Genomic DNA, 18703 nt, shown 5'->3' with positions numbered 1-18703 from the left:
TGTGGAGAAACTATCTCAGCTGGGACCAGGCTTTGTCCACCCTAAAGCATTAAAGTAAAAGTACTTGCAGTTCTAAGAACCTGTTACCAATTATCACTGCCCTCCTCCACTGTCATCCTGAATATGAGACTTCTTAATAGTTAAACACACTAGAGGCCTTTTCATTATATTAAATAACAAAACAATAATACCATCACTATTATTGAAATTGCCCTGAAACATCCAGTCAGTGCAGTTGGACCCAAAACTGAAATAAGAGATGCATTAAAAAGAAAAAAATATTATTTATAGATATGTTTAGCTTTCTGACTACTCCAAGAAAGAGTTCACTGTATTTTCTGGATTACAAAAACTATTTAAAAATCACTGGAGCATGGTAATGTGAGAAAAAAGAATCTATACATGTATGTGTAACTGGGTCACCATGCTGTACAGTAGAAAATTGATAGAACACTGTAAACCAGGTGTAATGATAAAAATAAAAATCATAAAAAGAATCACCAACTTTCCTATACCAATAATAACCAGGTATAAAATGGAAGAAAATGCTATTGAGAAAAGCAACAAAAATGATAAAATAGATGGGGAATAAAATTAGCAAAAGATGAGTTCCCTGGTGACTCAGTGGGTTAAGAATCCGATGTGGTGTGGTTTTGATACCTAGCCTGGGGACTTCTGCATGCCACAGGCACAGCCAAAAAAAAAAAAAAAATGAGCAAGGATATGCAGAATCTTTATGAATACAATCATAAAGCTTTACAAGTAAACATTTTTTAAAATTCCATGTTACTGAATGAGAATATTGGATATTGTAAACCAGCTATTTAGCCTTCAAACTAATTTTTAGGTTTAATACAGATTTTAATCAAAATCCAAGTAGATTTTTTTTTTCCGATGAGGCAGAGGAATATGAAGAAAAAAGACTTAATCTAATATACATGAAACAAGTGGGGGGGGGGGGAAAGAACAGACATTTGAAATAGAATAACAGGTTTTTTTAATTACTCAATGAATTTTTCTTTCTTTTTTTTTGTCTTTGTCTTTTCTAGGCCTCACCTGCAGCATATGGAGGTTCCCAGGCTAGGGGTCTAATCGGAGCTGTAGCTGCCGGCCTATGCCAGAGCCACAGCAACGTCAGATCCAAGCCTCATCTGTGACCTACACCACAGCTCATGGCAATGCCGGATCCTTAACCCACTGAGCAACGCCAGGGATCGAACCCACAAGCTCATGGTTCCTAGTCGGATTCATTTCTGCTGAGCCACGACGAGAACTCCTACAACGATTTTTTAAAAAAGAATGTGATACCTATACGAGGAAGGACAGACAAAACTCAAGCTAAAATTTTTGTGTAAATGAGTTTAGTGAATTGTAACATGTAGTAGCAAGTTGGTAGAAAAATAACTAATTAACAGAAACGAGGATGCGAGTTCCATCCCTGGCTTTGCTCAGTGCCATGAGCTGTGGTGTAGGTCGCAGACACGGCTTGGATCTCTCATTGCTCTGGCTGACAGCTATAGGTCCGATTTGACCCCTAGCCTGGGAGCTTCCATATGCCTCAAGTGCTGCCCTAAAAAGTTATAAAATAACTTGCAAATAGATAAAAATTAAGATGTGAAAATGAAATTAGTAAAAAAGAAGCCAGAAGATATTATAAACATCAGTTAATAGATTCAAGGGGAAGGACTTTATTCATTAAAACAATAAAAGAAGTCTTAAAGGGAACAGTAAGCAAGTTTGACTACCTAAAAATTAAAAATTGCTTTATATATTAAAAAAATTTTTTTTGGTCTTTTTTTAGGTCCAAACCTGTGGCATATGGAGGTTCCCAGACTAGGGGTCTAATCGGAGATATAGCTACCAGCCTATACCACAGCCACAGCAATGCCAGATCTGAGCCACATCTGCGACCTACACCACAGCTCACAGAAGTGCCCGAACCTTAACCCACTGAGCGAGGCCAGGGATCGAGCCCGAGTCCTTCGGGATACTAGTCAGGTTCATTACCACTCAGCCACAATAGGAACTCCTATTTAAAATTTCTTGGAGTTCCCCTTGTGGCTCAGTGCTTAATGAACCCGACTAGTATCCATAAGGACACCCCTTGATCCCTGGCCGTGTTCATTGGGTTAAGGATCCAGCATTGCCATGAGCTGTGGTGTAGGTCACAGATGTGGCTCAGATCTGGCGTTGCTGTGGCTGTGGTGTAGGCTGGCAGCTACAGCTCCTATTCAACCCCTAGCCTTGGGTGTGGACCTAAAAAGACAATAGACAAAAAAATAAAAATTTTTTTTGGTATATTGATCTTGTAGCCTGACAATTAGTTTGAATTTTGTGTGTGGATTTTTTTTTTAAAGATGAGTTTTTTATTCTTATTTATTTATTTATTTATTTATTTTGTCTTTTGTCTTTTTGAGGGCTGCACGCGTGGCATATGGAGGTACCTAGGCTAGGGGTAGGAGCTGTAGAGGCTGAGCCACAACGGGAACTCCCAAGTAGTAATATTTAATTTAAATGTTTTAGTAAGACAGGAGTTCCCGTTGTGGTTCAGTGGAAACGAATCTGATTGGCATCCATGAGGACGCAGGTTTGATCCCTGGCCTTGCTCAGTGGGTTAACGATCTGGCGTTGCCGTGAGCTGTGGTGTAAGGTCGCAGACGCGGCTTGGATCTGGCATTGCTGTGGCTGTGGCGAAGGCGCGAAGGCCGGCAGCTACAGCTCTGATTGGATTCCATACATACATACATAATACATACGTAAATAAATATTTTAGAAAGACATATGGAGGACCAGAGCCGGGACTTATTGAATACTTGGTTTATGCTGAATGATGGGTTGTGGGTACTTTGCCTGTATTTCATTCAGTCCTATCCAACATTCTAAGTCTGAAATTTAAGGCTCAAGTGATTAAAAATCTTTAGTGCCTAACATTACTCACCTGGTAAGAAGCCAAGTTAGAATTTGAATCTAGGTCAGTTTTAGCCCAGAGTCTCTTATGACTGCCTTACATAATTTTTGTGTACTTCTATGGAATAAATGTTGCTTTTCTTTCTAGTTTTTCCCAAACGGATATGCCTTTGCCACTGGCTCCGATGATGCCACTTGCCGTCTTTTTGACCTTCGTGCAGACCAGGAGTTATTACTGTATTCCCATGACAATATCATCTGTGGGATCACTTCTGTAGCCTTCTCAAAAAGCGGGCGTCTGCTGTTAGCTGGGTATGATGACTTCAATTGTAATGTATGGGACACGCTAAAAGGAGATCGTGCAGGTTAGTAAATAAGTCCACATTAGGTTTTGATTTTGTCAGGAAACATGAAAAGGATACTACTGTTTGTTTGCGAGACCTCCTGGACACCCTGGGGCTGTGGGGACTGGCAACCTGGCAGTTCCCTTCATGGTCATTGTTGCCCTTTTGAATGCAGTACAGCCTATAATTGTACTTACATTTCTGTCTTCTCAAGAGTAATATCTGAGTCTGTATTTTCTTGTTTGGTAAGGTTCGACATAAAAATAAGTGAATATGATTTAGTGTGGTGGTCTTTTCCAAATTATAATTTTCTTATAACCTGATAGGAAATACTGTAATTGCTGTGGATCTTTTTGGCGCAGATCTTATCTGCAACAGTAAACAGAACTGCTGTCTTCCCTTAGCCCTGTACTCTGAATTCTCCCCTACAGATTCCAAAGTTTTAGCATCAAGTCATATTGGGATTGTCATTAATAGCATATTATGAGGAGTTCCCTGGTGGCCTAGCAGGTTAAGGATCTGGTGTTGTTACTGCTGTGGTGCAGATTCAGTCCCTGACCTAGGAACCTCTGCATGCTGCAGGTGCAGCCAAAAAAAAAAGGGGTATTTAAAAACTTTTTTTAGAATCAAAATTATAGCCAAGGAATTAAGTAAGTCTCCATGGCTTTTTACCAAAACAAGTAATCCTCTGCCCAGCTCATATTTTCTGCTCCCAAAGATAACTCCTTTTAAGAATTTACTTCCATAGCTTTATCTTTTTTGTCTTTTTAGGGTCGCATCTGTGCCATATGGAGGTTCCCAGGTTAGGGTTCTAATCGGAGCTGTAGCCACTGGCCTACACCACAGCTACAGCAATGCCAGGATCTGAGCCGTGTCTGCCACCTACACAACTCACGGCAACACCAGATTCTTGACCCGCTGAGAGAGGCCAGGGATTGAACCCGCAACCTCATTGTTCCTTGTCTGATTCATTTCCACTGCACCACGACAGGAACTCCTTTTTTCACTTTTTTTTTTAAGGCCCTCATTCTTTCTTCTGTGAATAAAAGCCTTTTGTTTCTCTGAGGTCATTTTTTTTCAATGAATTTTATTGTATTTATAGTTGTACTCTGAGCCCTTTTTGAAGTTTCTTCTTTAAGCATAATCCTTTGTTTTCCAAGTTGCCTTTTCCCTCCCTTCTTATTTTTTTCAGTCTCCTGTCTAGAATATTTTCTTAAAATTCTGGTGATTCTTAGTTTCTTATTTATACTCAAGAGTGAGGTACTAGATGCCGTGGCCCAGTGGGTTAATGATCTGGTTCATCTCTGACGCAGCCGGTCAGATCCCAGCCTGGCTCAGTGGGTTAACGGGTCCAGCGTTGCTGCATCTTCGGCTATAGGTCTCAGCTCTAGCTCAGATTTGATCCCTGGCCTGGTGTGCTGTGAGGGTGGCCAAAAGCGAAAAAAATGTGAGGCACTGAAACTGCTTGAGCACCATCTACACATGGTTGGGGTGTTCTGACCATAGGCCTCACTGAACAATATCTGGCTCTGTTTTCCTTGGGGAACCTGTTTTATGGCGGTTTTTCCCTTGGGCCAGATGTGTTCTCAGAGGTAGATTTTTTCACTTCTCTGTCTAGAATGTGTAATCTGACAGTTTGGGGGCTGATTGCAGGAGGAAAGCTGAGGTGCAGAACAATTAGCAAGTCAACTCTCCTTACTCTCCATTATCAGCCATTACATCAATCACAACTCTTTTTTTTTTTTTTTCTTTCTCCAATTAAGAGACTCTTTTACTCTCTCTAGCAAATAAGTCTGTAGTCTTGGGCTCTAGTGCAAGACAGTCAATCATGTAACTCTGCTGAGTGAAGGTAGGGACCTGGGGAGTCTGATTCCTGGACGTGTTCTAATGTTTTAGGTTACTTCATCTTTGCCCCTGCCTAGTTCCACTAGTATCAGACCCTTTTGCAGCTTCTTGGTTTATCAGACCATTCGCTTTGCACTCAGCGTTGTAGGGTCCACTAACACAGTTACCACCATACAGCTCACCGTGTTTTTGTTGCCATTGCTTGCTCTCACACCCTCTCTGTCCTTGTGAGTTTATGTCCTTACTGTTTTAAACTCCTATATAGTTGTTGAGGTTTCTAAGGGAGTAGAGACAATACCACCATTACCAGGAACAATTTTCTACAGCCTCTCTTAAGAGACTGCAGGAAAGTTCACAGTTTAGCATTTTGCAGGTAGATTTGTGGAGCTATTTTATTGTCCAAAGCCAGTTACTTTTTTGAAGCATTAGGTATTTTGCCTGGATTGAATCAATTAGGATCTGTAACAAAATAAAAATTTGTTTTTGGTTTTTGTTTTGTTTTTGGCTTTTTAGGGCCGCACTCACAGCACATGGAAATTCCCAGGCTAGGGGTTGAATCAAAGCCACAGAGCTGCCAGCCTACACCACAGCCACAGCAACACCAAGTCCTGGACCCACCGAGTGAGGCCAGGGTTCGGACCCCCACATCCTCATGGATACAAGTCAGATTTGTTTCCACTGCACCACAATGGAAACTCCTATTTTTGAGTTTTAAGCTTTGCTTTGCCTACCAGCTATTTGGTTCCAGGTTGACGCAACTGGATACTCACCTTAAAATTGAATTGTGTCTCATGAATTGCTAATTCACTCACTCTCCTTTCTAATATGACTTGGAATATTTAGATGGCCGCAGTGGTCATTTTTTTTTTGTTATTTCAACCCATAATGGTAAATTTGCCCATTGCCATACAGAGAAGATTAAGAGTTAGACAAGATGACTTCTTTTCCTGATTTTGGGTGAAAAAGATATGCTTTATTTTATATATAGAGAGAGAATGCAAACTCACAAATAATATATTAAAGAAAAAATTCCTATTGAGAATTTGATATGTTCTAATTTTTCTTTTAAATATTTGCATTTCTCATTTTCCTCCAAAATATTTGGGAATGTTTAATTTTATCCTGTGAGGTGACCAGAATATCAAATGAGCTTAACTTTAGTGTACAAAATAAACTCGGTGAGTTTGATTGTTTCAGAAATATAACCAAAACATTCCAGTGTTTGGTGGTTAAAGGAAAAAAGTAAATAAATTATGGTGGTATTTTTTGGAAGTGATGGCATAAGGCAGCTTCATTTTTATGTTTTCATTGTTCTGGTGGTAAAAGTTCATTGAACTTCACTTAAAACTTTGTTTTGGAATTCTCTGACGGTCTAGCAGTTAAGAATCTGGCATTGTTGCTATTGTAGCTGGGGTTTGATTCCTGGATCAGGAACTTCCACATGCTGCAGGCAAAATCTTTTTGTTGAAAATAGCACAGCTTATTGACAAAATTTAGAGTATCTGAACTTACTGCTTTTGAACAGATGCTTTTGAACATAAGAAAGTGTAACTATAATTTTTCAAAAATGAGAAACACAATTTGATGCACGTCAGAAATTCATGTGATACAAAGAATTTTATTTTACATACATACCCAGCTTATCCCCGGCACTCAGTTTCTCACCTCAGAGGAATCTGTTAGTTTTTAACTACCATTCTAGATCTTGTGTATGACTTGTTTAATTCTAAAACTTGCCCACTGCTAAATTTTTACCGAACTTTTCTTTTTCAGGTGTTCTTGCTGGTCATGACAACCGTGTCAGCTGTCTAGGTGTAACTGATGATGGCATGGCTGTGGCAACAGGGTCTTGGGACAGTTTTCTTAGAATCTGGAATTGATAGTGTGTACAAATTTTCTGTTCTCCACTGATATCTGGAGAAATCAGTACTACAGCCTGTAGCTGTGAAAAAGAATTTACCTTATATTTGCAGGTGAAGATTTTTCTATTGAGACATTATATACAAAACAGCTTTCAGTAAACTACAAAAGAAAAAAGGTGAAAAAGACAAGGTAAAGGTGCTTGCTGAGATCAAAAGGACTGGTGTTATAGTTTGAGCAGTTGAGCTAATTTAACCTTGATAAATTTCTGCTTGTACTCAAGTCTGATTCTTATTTTCTTTGTGCAGGACAGAATGTACACATTATAACAGCCTATCATGTATGATTGTATGTTTGCATTTTTTAAGAACTACATTTCTAATTTTGTATACATAGGAAGTGTCACATTTTTGAGTTTTGTAATGAAGGAACCAGGCACAGTAATAGATGGAAGTGGTAAGATAGGTGTGTGTACTAATGTTTGAAGACAGTCTCCTTGAATTCCAATCTTTCTCTTTGATCTGGAAGAGATCCTAGTTGCCTACTGTTTAAGAATGCTGGCAGGCCTGGGTGTACCGCAAAGGTGAGTCCTTGTATTATTAGTTTCTGGTATAGCCTTGGCCATCTTAACAATTTAAATAAGTACTCATGTTCAGTCTTTTGAGGAGGATATAATCTCAAGGTGGGGAGAGATCTCACTCTGAAATTTTAGCCATACGTAAGAAACTCATAATAGGTAGATGGCAATAATCACACACGGTTATTTTTAAAAAGCTGGTTATAATCAAATGACACTTTTGGTACCACTCTACCTAAAGTTGGGCTTTCCAATTGATTTTATATTCTAAAACAGTTTTCAGAGTGCATTCATTATTTCAGAATATTGATGAGCATATAGATTGTTTTTGCATGTGAAGAATGTTTCCCAATGTTCTCCATCAATATATATCTAGGTAGGAAACACAATGTGATGGTGTTAAATTTTTGAAAGAAGTGGGGTAAAATCTACCCCATCACTAGACCTGATTAGTTATAATTGCAAGAAGGTTGCTTTATCAGCTTATGCTCACCTAACATAAAATCTGAATTGATGTAAATTATCTGTGCCTTCATAAATTTAAAAAAGAAACATTTAAGTTTTTTGATCTTCTGTAATATTTCTTCTCAGCACAAAATACTGGTTTTTAAGTGGTTTTGCTTCAAAGAATACCAAGATCAAAGTGACCCCCACATGAAAACCAAAAGGAAATTCTAAAAGTAGTTCTTAAAGGAGTCAGAGGAAAATAATAAGCAATTCCTCTGCTTGTCAGTGATATATTAATTTTTTGTTACTAGAATAGGCCCCCCGCTGAATTTAAAATAAGATACCTTTTCCTTGGATTTTCTCCTACAAATCTAACTGGTTGACAGTAGATTAGTCTTGCTTGATGGTGAAGTCATGGGGTTTTTCTGATATAGAAGTGAATTTGTGTTTTTTAACTTATTAAACTGTGTCACTAATTAAGATAGGTACCTTTAGGTAAGTGCATCAACCATAATGAAGTCAGTAACTGTTTAAGATCAGTTGATATCTAAAAAAGGATAAAATGGAAAAGGGAAGATTTAGGTATAGGACCAAAACACCCAGACTCTTGTAGATGGCAGGCATGAATGTATTATTTATATACAGATACAAAATTTCTATGAACTTTTGCTGTTAATGTTTGTAGACAATTTATATCACTTCATAAAGAGCAGCTTTTTAAGGTATGGCAAGAATGTGTCAAAGGAACATACATTCATTTCCAGAAATAGGGAACGAGTGAGGGTTACTGTGTAGTTCAGCAATTTATTCCAATATCCTGTTCAAGAAAGCACTTCTGGGAGTTTCCGTCGTGGCTCAGCAGAAACAAATCCGACTAGGAACCATGAGGTTGCAGGTTCGATCCCTGGCCTCCCTCTCAGTTGGGTCAAGGATCTGGCATTGCTGAGCACTGTAGTGTAGGTTGCAGACACTGCTCGGATCTCGAGTTGCTGTGGCTGTGGCATAGGCTGGCAGCTGTAGCTCCAATTCAACCCCTAGCCGGGGAACCTCCATATGCCATGGGTGCGGACCTAAAAAGACAAAAAAAAAAAAAAGCACTCTGCCATGTGCAAAATAGCCTTATATATATATATATATAAAGACTATCTCCTCTACTTTGAGAGTGGTTCTAGTATCAAGATACTTTAGTCAGAGGCATACAGACTACAAGGATTTTAGTCTTAAGCATGTTAATAAAAATGACTTAGTGTTATTAAAGTTTTTGTACATAATTAAAAAAAGCAATTCCCATAATTAAATATGTACTAGGCACCTGAAAACTAACCACTATCATGGCTATTTATACATATGACTGAAGGGTGACCTCATTACCACATTAACTTACTAGTTAAACCTGTTTTCTAGTGATAGGGGTTCCAGTTACTAAATGTTTTTATTTGTGGTTGGAATTCATCAGATCGTCTTATTTTATTTTGTGTGTAAGACTTCCTGAAATCAGTAAAAAGAGTATATATAATGTGTAGAACCAGAGTAGTTTGAATCTCAGTTTTTCAAAACTTAAAAACAGAGCCAAATGTAGTTTTAAGGAATTGGTATCATCAATATTGCAGTTCTGGTACCTAATTTTTTTAACTTGTAAGAAACATTTAAACATAAAACAGTAGTTTTATCTGTAGATTCTTTAATCACTTCATAAAGAACAGTAACAAAGATGTGGCAAGTAATATCTTAAAAGGCACATTTTATTTCCTAAAACAGTGGAGTAATGCCGCATGGTTCAGCAAATCATCCCATAGACCTGCTCAAGAAAGCACTTTGAACTATCAGTGAGGACATTGCCTCCACTTTGAAGGACAGGCCTTATTTTTGGCAGTTTTGCTATTAAAGATTTAGAGTGAATATCCAAGGTCCTTCTCTAGCTCAAATTTTTATACTTGAGTCCATGGTTACAACAATATATTGAGTTTCATCTTCAGAGAGGGAAAGATTTAGGCATAGTATTTGAAGAAATAATTATCAAGAGATACTCTAAGAGGGCCTAGTAGGTAATCTCTTTAATTTAGATGCAACTGAACTGATTAATACTGCATGATGATAGTAAACTAGCCTCCTAGCTTCTGGAGTATGTTAAGTAATTTTGAAGTTGACCTATGGAAAGAGAAATAGCTCTTGGCTTCTTCAGATGACAAAATGAAATGATTGTTGCTAATGCTGTGCCAAAATTATATAACATTCTCCAACACTTTTGATGTCTTAGTGATAAATTAAGACTTCGTTTTAAAAATGAAGATGTTTGGGGAAATGTATGCTTGAATGTCTCACGTTTCAAGTTGTAACAGTTGAATACTTGTGGCTTACCTATTGATGTGCTTAAACTTAGTGGAAACTGATTAAACAATCTCCCAAATGGGCCTATTATTTTAGTAATAAAGATGTGCTTTCTAAATTTCTTAGGATGTGAGTTAGGCTTACAAACAGTTTTAAATTAAGGATTCTGTACAGTCCAGTTTTCTAATTTACCTTTTAAATAAAGTAACCTATCCCGTTTCTAATTTGCCTTTTGCCATTGTGGAAAGAAAATTTTTAAACTGTTTCTTATCTGCTGTTAGTCTTACTGGTGGGTGTTTTAAAAATCTCTTTCTTTTGAGAAAGGTGGCATGGTGAATAAAATTGGTATTTTAGATTAAGTAGAATATGAAGTACACTTCATATATACTAGTTTTTCTCCCATTACTCATTTTAAGTTGCCTTAAATTCAAGTGCTATAACTAAAGTATTGGTTACAGTAGGTACTCATTAAAATGGTTTGTAGTTGAATGTCTAAGCTAGCATTGCTTTAAAAAGTAATTTATTATCAGATTGATGGTACACTTTGTATTTAGCACATTTGTTTGCATGTTGATAAAATTTCCTAAGTCTTATTTCTTAAATCCAATTATTGATCCTGTAGTTAATGCAGTATATGAAAACTGGTTATATGTTTCAATTGGTGTTAAATGTGCCCCCCCCAAAATCTTACAGCAGTTGTTTAATAGCACTTCCATGATATACTTAGATACTTCAAGCCTTTTCTGTCTCTTACACAATGGTGCTCTATCCTGTTTTCTCTTTTCAAAGAAGCATCTGAACACTTGTATTTGCATATTCTCATCCAAAGGCATTCATGTCCAAGTGGGGTTTTTAAGTTGATTAAAATATTTTTCACATAGAAGGGTTTCTACAATACTTGTGGCCAACTGAATCTGAATGTCAGTAGTTTGACTATGGGAAAGGTGCATATACTAGATTAAAGCTCTTATAAAAAAAGCTTTAAACCAAACTATGGATTTGTATCATGATTTAACAGTATTCTTGGATTTTTCTTGCAGTGTTTCATTCCTTGTACAGTAGCTCTGTGAGATAATGTTGCTGTGAATTGATACTGTAATCAATAAAGTGCTTTTAACCAGATTTCATGTAATATGTTTTAAGTGCGGGAACTAAACTCCAAGCCCAGTATTTCACACTCAGCTTTTTTTTTTTTGTCTTTTATAGGGCTGCACCCATCACATATGAAGTTCCCAGGCTAAGGGTTGAATCAGAGCTGCAGCTGCAGGCCTACACCACAGCCATAGCCATGCCAGATCCAAGCCACATCTGCAACCTACACCACAGCTCACAGGAATGCTGGATCCTTAACCTACTGAGTGAGGCCAGGGATCGAACCCACAACCTCATGGTTCCTAATCAGATTCGTTAGCTGCTGATCCACAGCAGGAACTCCCAACACCTGGCTCCTAATTCCTTTATCTAAATATTGGTAATTATTTTCTTCATGAAAAATGAACAGGCTGCTGAGAAGCAAGGAAGAGACTGGTATGCCAATGACCCATCCTGTAGTACTGTGAATATTAGCCTACTGTTAAAAGGCCACAGTAGGAGTCCCTGTCATGGCTCAGTGGTAGAGAACTGACTAGTATCCGTGAGGACATGGGTTTGATTGATGGCCTCGCTAGTGGCTTAAGGACCCTGTGTTGCTGTGAGCTGTGGTGTAGGCCAGCAGCTTGCAGCTCTGATTCGACCTCAGAACTTCCATATATGTCAGGAGCGGTCCTAAAAAGACCAAAAAACAAAGCCACAGATTTTCCTTAAAAAGTAAAATTTAGTCACTTTCCCTTAAGTTCTCTTAGGATAAAAATGAACCAGCCTCCCCAAGATAGCTTGTATGCCTGCTATAAAAATCATTAAGATTAAAGACTGAAATTCACTAAAATCAGTAGAAATGCTACATTTATCAGCTATCAGGCAAATAAGTTTTATTTTCACCTTGCACTTATAAAAAAATGTTTTGAAAAAACTTAAGATCATACAAAGTTTATAAATAATCCTGCAAACATACATAGTAGACAATCAAGTAAATGTGCAATAACTTTTAACTACATCAGCTATAAATCAACTTCTTTATAATTCACAGGCTTGGTCATGGGTGCACTTATCTCCAAGCATAGAGGTTGGGTTTCATTATTTTAGTGTCCCATTTCCAACCTTCATACATTTTCAAACTTGATCAGGTGGAACTGCATTCGTTAGTGATGCAAAACTTAGTATAAACTTATTATACCAGAAGCACTATTCCGGAATTTCCCAAACTTTAGCATGCATCAACAATCATCCTTAGGGCTTGTTAAATCAGACTGCTAGCCCCCAGACCTAGTATTTGACTCTCTAGGTCTGGGATGAGAATCAAGAATGTAATTCTTACAAGTTCGCAAGTGATAACTGCTGATGGAAAGACTAAACTTTGAGAACCACTGTGTATTTCAAAAGTTCAAGTACTTGCGTATAAAGATTAAGGCCATGATTTTGTAACCTTAATAAGCAGTACCCAGTCTTAGACATCAGGTTTTCATGTTGCAGTTGTTACCTAATCCCACTTCTTTGTGGCTTATGTCATTTTTTGGTTATAAAGCAACAAAATTAGCTACAAACCAATATTTGGATTTGAATATTGTATCCTAGTATCTGATTTGCATAAAAATATATTTTGAAAGGCTTCTATGGCCTAAATAATGTTATTTTCTCCTTAAAATATCTTAAAAAAGTGTTGCACCTGCTGTGAAAAACAACAGCATCCGAGAGCCTCAAAGGCACAGAAAAAGTGCTATTAAAAAAAAAAAAAAAAAAGCCTGAAATGTTATCTTTCCCATGGAAAAGTGGCATAAACTATACTGACCAGATGCACTGTGTTTTCTGGGATTGTGCATTTCTAACAACCATCATGTGATGCTGATCTGGTGCTCCTTAAAACTATATTTTGTGTAGCAAAGCCCTAGAATGTCAGTTTTTAATGTTTCCATAGACATTTCAATTAGTTTTTAACATAGAAACAGACACAATACTTGAACCCATACACATTTCATTAAGATAAAAAATACAGTAATCATTTTAAACCATGCCTTGGCAAATTCATACAATGAAATAAACATAAAAGCAACCCCAGGGGTAATCCAGCAGTATCCTCTGCAAATACCTTCTGAAGAACAGTGTTTATACATGACCATAACCACTCAAAACTCAGACCTCCCTTATCTTTGGCCATTAAACTTTAAAAAAAAATCACTTCTAAAACTGACATGGAAAGCTTTCCTTAACTGGAATCAGAGTTGAGGCTAAACATTTCTTTAGAAATGGATGAACAAATTATAATAACAAAACCATTTTAGATCAGTTTTAATGGGAATAAAAGAGGGACTAAAAACAGCATCATTTGTGGTTTATATACCTGCCAGGAGGGCAAGTGATTGTAACCTGCATAAACAATATACTCAAGAACATTCCACACACCTTTGTGGTTAAAGCAGTGCAGTTTTTTTATAAAACAAAAAAATGTGACTATTCCCATTAAAGTATGCATCACAAATTAGTTCTGAGAAAGAAGAAGAAAGGAGCATTCTCTAACTCCTGGATGCCAGGAAGCAGAGTTTTTTCAGAATCAAAAACAAAGAGAGCCCTAATTAAGAGCAAGGCCCCACCCCTCAGGGGTCACAGAGTTGGTTCTTTTGCTTTTTAACTAGTTCATCACTTTCACACATCAAAGGCTTTTTCTTTACCTAAAATTAAAACCAAAGAGACATAACACTCTTCAGAAATGCAAACACCTTGAGATAGATTAGTACCGGAATCTACTCAAGGATTTGCTGTTTAGGTGTAGTTAGTATAATTCATATTTAAAGTCACTTCATAAAAATAACTGTCCCAGTCTTCTAAGTTCCATTTTCTCCTATGATGATCACCGAAGCAATCTCCATTAAGATTCTTCATTGCTTGAATGTAGAAACTGCTTAGTAAAATTCTCCAGCTCGTTTTCAAGTTGAACAGCTTTCTTTCTAATTAAAAAAAATGAATAAAACACCAATCTAGTTATCAATAAGAAAAAAAATGCATCCCATCCAAATCTTAAAAAGAATTACTAGCCAGCTGTTGCTACATATATCTGAACTTAGATTATCAACCCCTATAAAAGCATTTAAGTGCTATTATAACTTTACAATAAACACAGAATCCAGTATCCAGGAAAAAAGCATATTGAGATAAAAGACAAAATCTTTAATAAGATGAAAAGCCTAAGAGACAGTGGAATCCTTTCACCTTACATGGGAATTATATATCTTAAGTGACATATAGACACAGTTGTCCTTGAATTCCCTTTAAGCATAAAGTATAAGTGCATTTATATACACACAAAGCAGCTTGGCAGATGTCAAAGGACCATGGCTGCCAAAAAATATATTTTTTTAAATATCAAGAATTGTACTTGATGCACCCAAATGCCCATAAACAGAGGGAAAACAGAAAGAAAATTGACAGGAGGCTGCTAAGTTTGCATCTCCCATTCATACTTGAATGAGCTTCTTTTTCTCTTTTCTCCTTGGTCTTGTTTTGTAGTTAAGTACATATGGTGGAGTGTATGTATGAACTCCACTATATACTTCTTCCTTAAGCATTAGTTAAATTCTACCTGAATGGCTAAGCCTAATTTAGTAATAGTGGAGATTCCAATCCTATGTTAATATTAGTTGAAACTTTCCTGTTAGAAAAAAAATTAAGTCAAAAATAAATTTGTTAGGAGTTCCCGTCGTGGCGCAGCAGGAACGAATCTGACTAGGAACCATGAGGTTGCAGGTTCAAACCCTGGCCTTGCTCAGTGGGTTAAGGATCTGGCATTGCCGTGAGCTCTGTCTGGTGTAGGTTGCAGACGTGGCTCAGATTTGGCGTTGCTGTGGCTCTGGCGTAGGCCGGCAGGAACAGCTCCAACTGGACCACTAGCCTGGGAACCTCCATATGTCACAGGTTCAGCCCTAAAAAGACAAAAAATAAATTTGTTCAAGTCAGTCCTGCCAAAATCTGAAAGCTACATAAGTACCTATAATCTAGGGGTTTTTTTTCTTTCTACTATAAGAATAAATAGTATTTAAAATCCTAGGCTTAAAAAAAATTTCTAGGGAGTTTCCTTCATGGCTCAGCAGTTAACGAACCCGACTAGGATCCATGAGGAGGTTTTGGGTTCAATCCCTGGCCTTGCTCAGTGGGTTAAGGATCTGGCATTGCTGTGAGCTGTGGCATAGATCATAGATGCGGCTCAGATCCTGAGTTGCTATGGTTGTGCTGGAGGCTGGCAGCTGTAGCTCCGATTCAACCCCTAGCCTGGGAACTTTCATATGCCGTGGGTGCAGCCCTAAAAAGACCAAAGAAAAATTCTATTGGATATAGTTTCACCAAATTTGAAAAGCTATATTTAGAATGATCTAACCCAAATCTAACCTTATCACCTTTTCCAGAGACTTTGAGACTGTGGTGCAGTGAGAATGTGACTGCTAATCAGATTTAAGATAAAATGGAAAGATACCATGACATGCATTTAAAATATATGTCCCAAAATCAAGTCACAAGGATAGTCTCTTCAATTTGCAGACACTGCCAGCTGTTTTCAAACCAGCAACTGTATGTAGCATGTGCCCTGGTAAGTAGCAGCAGAGTGTAATGATTCTCCTAGGCTGGTAGATGAGCCAGCTAATGGGTAATAAAAGCTTAAGTTAACAACTACCAAGAAATATAGACCTTATAGTGACACTGGTCCTGTCCCCGCAAAGCCAAATTTATTTAGACTCCAAAGAATCCATGGCAAATTATATTAAACCAGAATTCTACACTATATTAGGATATCTTGTTCAATTTTATTGCTTCAAATTTAAGTATACCTAACAATTTCCAATGAGAAGAAAAATTATGGGTCTTAGATATATAGGACTGAAAACACATACTATTAATAACAGAACTTCTGCTCTGAAAAGGGACTAATATAGCTTAATAGAGAGCTATAAGCTTACATCTAAAAAATTCCTTTAAATTCAGATTATTTCTTCTTATAGAAAATAGCTTTCATTGAAATTGCAAAACATATGGAATTAAACATGGAAAATTATAAACCAATGCAGAAAGCTAAAAATTTTAATACAAATGTGCTAGTGATTTTACATAATTATATCTTAGTAAAGAGACCAATAAATGTTCATATTATTGAGGAAAAAAAGTTCAAATACCTTAAGAGCTTTGAATTGCTTTGTATTTTCTCCAGTTGATCTATTTCTTTGGATAATCTAGCAATTTCTTCTTCTAGATGTCTTTGTGTAATATCAACTTGTTGGCACAGGCGAGCAAAAGTGGTTGCCATTTCCCTTAAAATAAAAAAACATTTTATCATCAGTCATAAATGCCTTGTAAAAATGAATAATCTTTGGAGTTCCCACTGTGACACAAAGGACTGGTGCTGTCTTGGGAGCACTAGGACGCAGGTTTTGATCCCCTCAGATTTGATCCCTGGCCCAGGAACTTCCCTATGCCTCAGGTGCAGCCATTAAAAAAAAAAAAAAAAAAAAAGGAAAAAATTGCAATCGTCTGTTGCTCAGAAAACTTTCTAATTCAGCTCTCAGTAGCATCCTAATACAGAATATTATGCATTGATTTGACTCAAGTTCTATATATTTCTACTAAATCAATGAAACCAATATTTAAGATACATAAAAGAAATTCACTGGGCCCAGGTATTTATTAATAAAATTCTTTGAGTTTAAAAAAAATCATGCCGTTAAAGTTCAAAATCTGGGCTGCAACAGTAAAAATAAATCTCGTTCACCATCATGCATTTTGAGCCCACTGTTTGGCATCATTCTATTTTTTCACTTTGGTGGTGATTATAGTATGTGTTCACATTGTGACAACCGACATTACTCATGCGTTTCTGCATGGACATCATACTTTAATAAAGCTTTAAAACAAAAACACAGAAGAATCTTTCAACTTACTGTTGTACTTGATGGCTACAGTTGGCGCTTGTGAAGCTAACGATCATCTGCAGTTTTTCAGTTGCATAGTTCACAAACTGCTGTTTAAAGGCTCTCTCCTTGGCACGGGTGGTCCAAGTCAGCCTCTCATAAAGATACAAAGCTCCATACATACTTAATGAAATGGATATGAGTTTCCAGCCTACAGTTTTCCAAATCTGTAAGATAAATTTACAGTTTACTCTGAGAAAGAAAAACACCACTAGTGAGATAATACTAAAAGACATTTTAGAAAACTCATCGGCGCCCTACAGATCACTGAGTCAGATCGTTTTTTAAATGTATATTCCTTCTCTATGAGAAAATATGAAATTACTGGAAATCAAACTGAAAAAGGAACAGCACATAAATATCAGGCAAGAACTTTTAGAACTATTTACAACCTGCCAGGCATTTATTAAGTTGATTCAATGTATCTCAGAAAGGGATGTTAATTTTTTTTAGGTCAAAGGTTTAAAAAACCAAAACAAGTAAACCTATGCTGTTAATGCAATGAAAACATTTTGAACATATAAGTACTACAAGAAATAATATTTATGGGAGTTTCCATTGTAGCTCAACAGTAATGAACCCTTTAGTATCCATGAGAATGCAGGTTCAATCCATTGCCTCCCTGGGCTAAGGATCTGGCATTGCCGTGAGCTGTGGTATATGTATGTCACAGACACGGCTCAGATCTGGTGTTGCTATGCCTCTGGTGTAGGCTGGCAGCAACAGCTCTGATTAGACCCCTAGCGTGGGAACCTCCATATGCCATAAGTGAGGCCCTAAAAAGACAAAAATAAAAACAAAAAATTAAGATTAGACTTGTGAAACTCTATTCATTAACTTTAACCTACAATTTGCATGTCATTTTATAGATCCAGAAGTAAAAACCTTTCTTTTTCTGACCTAGTAGATAGCTTTGCAATAATTTCAATTTTAATCACACTAAAAAGTACTGTTTCTTACCACTCCTCCAACAACAATGATGCCCATCGAAGTTCTAGAGGTAAGAGAAGCTAATCCTGTTATTAAGGTAACCATGATTTCTTCCTGTGATGCATTATCTGGTGTTGCTGGATTGTTAGGAGCTGTGGGAGTAGAAGCTAAAGATCTGGGGAGCTGAGATGGGGAAAAAAGGATGAATTCAATTAAGCAACTACAAATGGAATTACTGTATTTACAAAATTCTACTGTATTCTCTTTTAAAATTATAGTAGTAACTATGAAAAGAATGACTTCAATTAATGGAGTTTACCCATAAATATGTTAAGAAAATGAAAAATGGTCTGAAAATTATCGTCTATGACATGGACCAACGATATCATGACAAATAATAATAAATTTTCACAACGTACAAT

At 37.0% G+C, this 18703-nt stretch overlaps 2 protein-coding genes across 4 annotated transcripts in view; one reads left to right on the top strand and one right to left on the bottom strand.

Moving 5' to 3' along the window:
• Window positions 1–7122, top strand: part of GNB4 (G protein subunit beta 4) — a 65711-nt gene extending 58589 nt beyond the window's left edge. For both annotated transcript variants that reach the window (XM_047786941.1, XM_047786949.1), the window contains 2 exons: window positions 3056–3272; window positions 6870–7122. In XM_047786941.1, the coding sequence (XP_047642897.1) occupies window positions 3056–3272; window positions 6870–6976 (324 nt within the window). In that variant the 3' untranslated portion in view covers window positions 6977–7122. The remainder of the gene's footprint in view (window positions 1–3055; window positions 3273–6869) is intronic.
• Window positions 7123–13358: 6236 nt separating this feature from the next.
• The window catches only part of MFN1 (mitofusin 1), a 36143-nt gene continuing 30798 nt past the window's right edge, over window positions 13359–18703 (bottom strand). For both annotated transcript variants that reach the window (XM_047786917.1, XM_047786927.1), the window contains 4 exons: window positions 18312–18464; window positions 17322–17518; window positions 16560–16694; window positions 13359–14345 (listed from right to left, as the gene is read on the bottom strand). In XM_047786917.1, the coding sequence (XP_047642873.1) occupies window positions 14267–14345; window positions 16560–16694; window positions 17322–17518; window positions 18312–18464 (564 nt within the window). In that variant the 3' untranslated portion in view covers window positions 13359–14266. The remainder of the gene's footprint in view (window positions 14346–16559; window positions 16695–17321; window positions 17519–18311; window positions 18465–18703) is intronic.

This window comes from Phacochoerus africanus, chromosome 1 (assembly GCF_016906955.1).
Source record: "Phacochoerus africanus isolate WHEZ1 chromosome 1, ROS_Pafr_v1, whole genome shotgun sequence".
NCBI lineage: Eukaryota > Metazoa > Chordata > Mammalia > Artiodactyla > Suidae > Phacochoerus > Phacochoerus africanus.
This window is presented reverse-complemented; position numbering and strand designations above follow the sequence as displayed.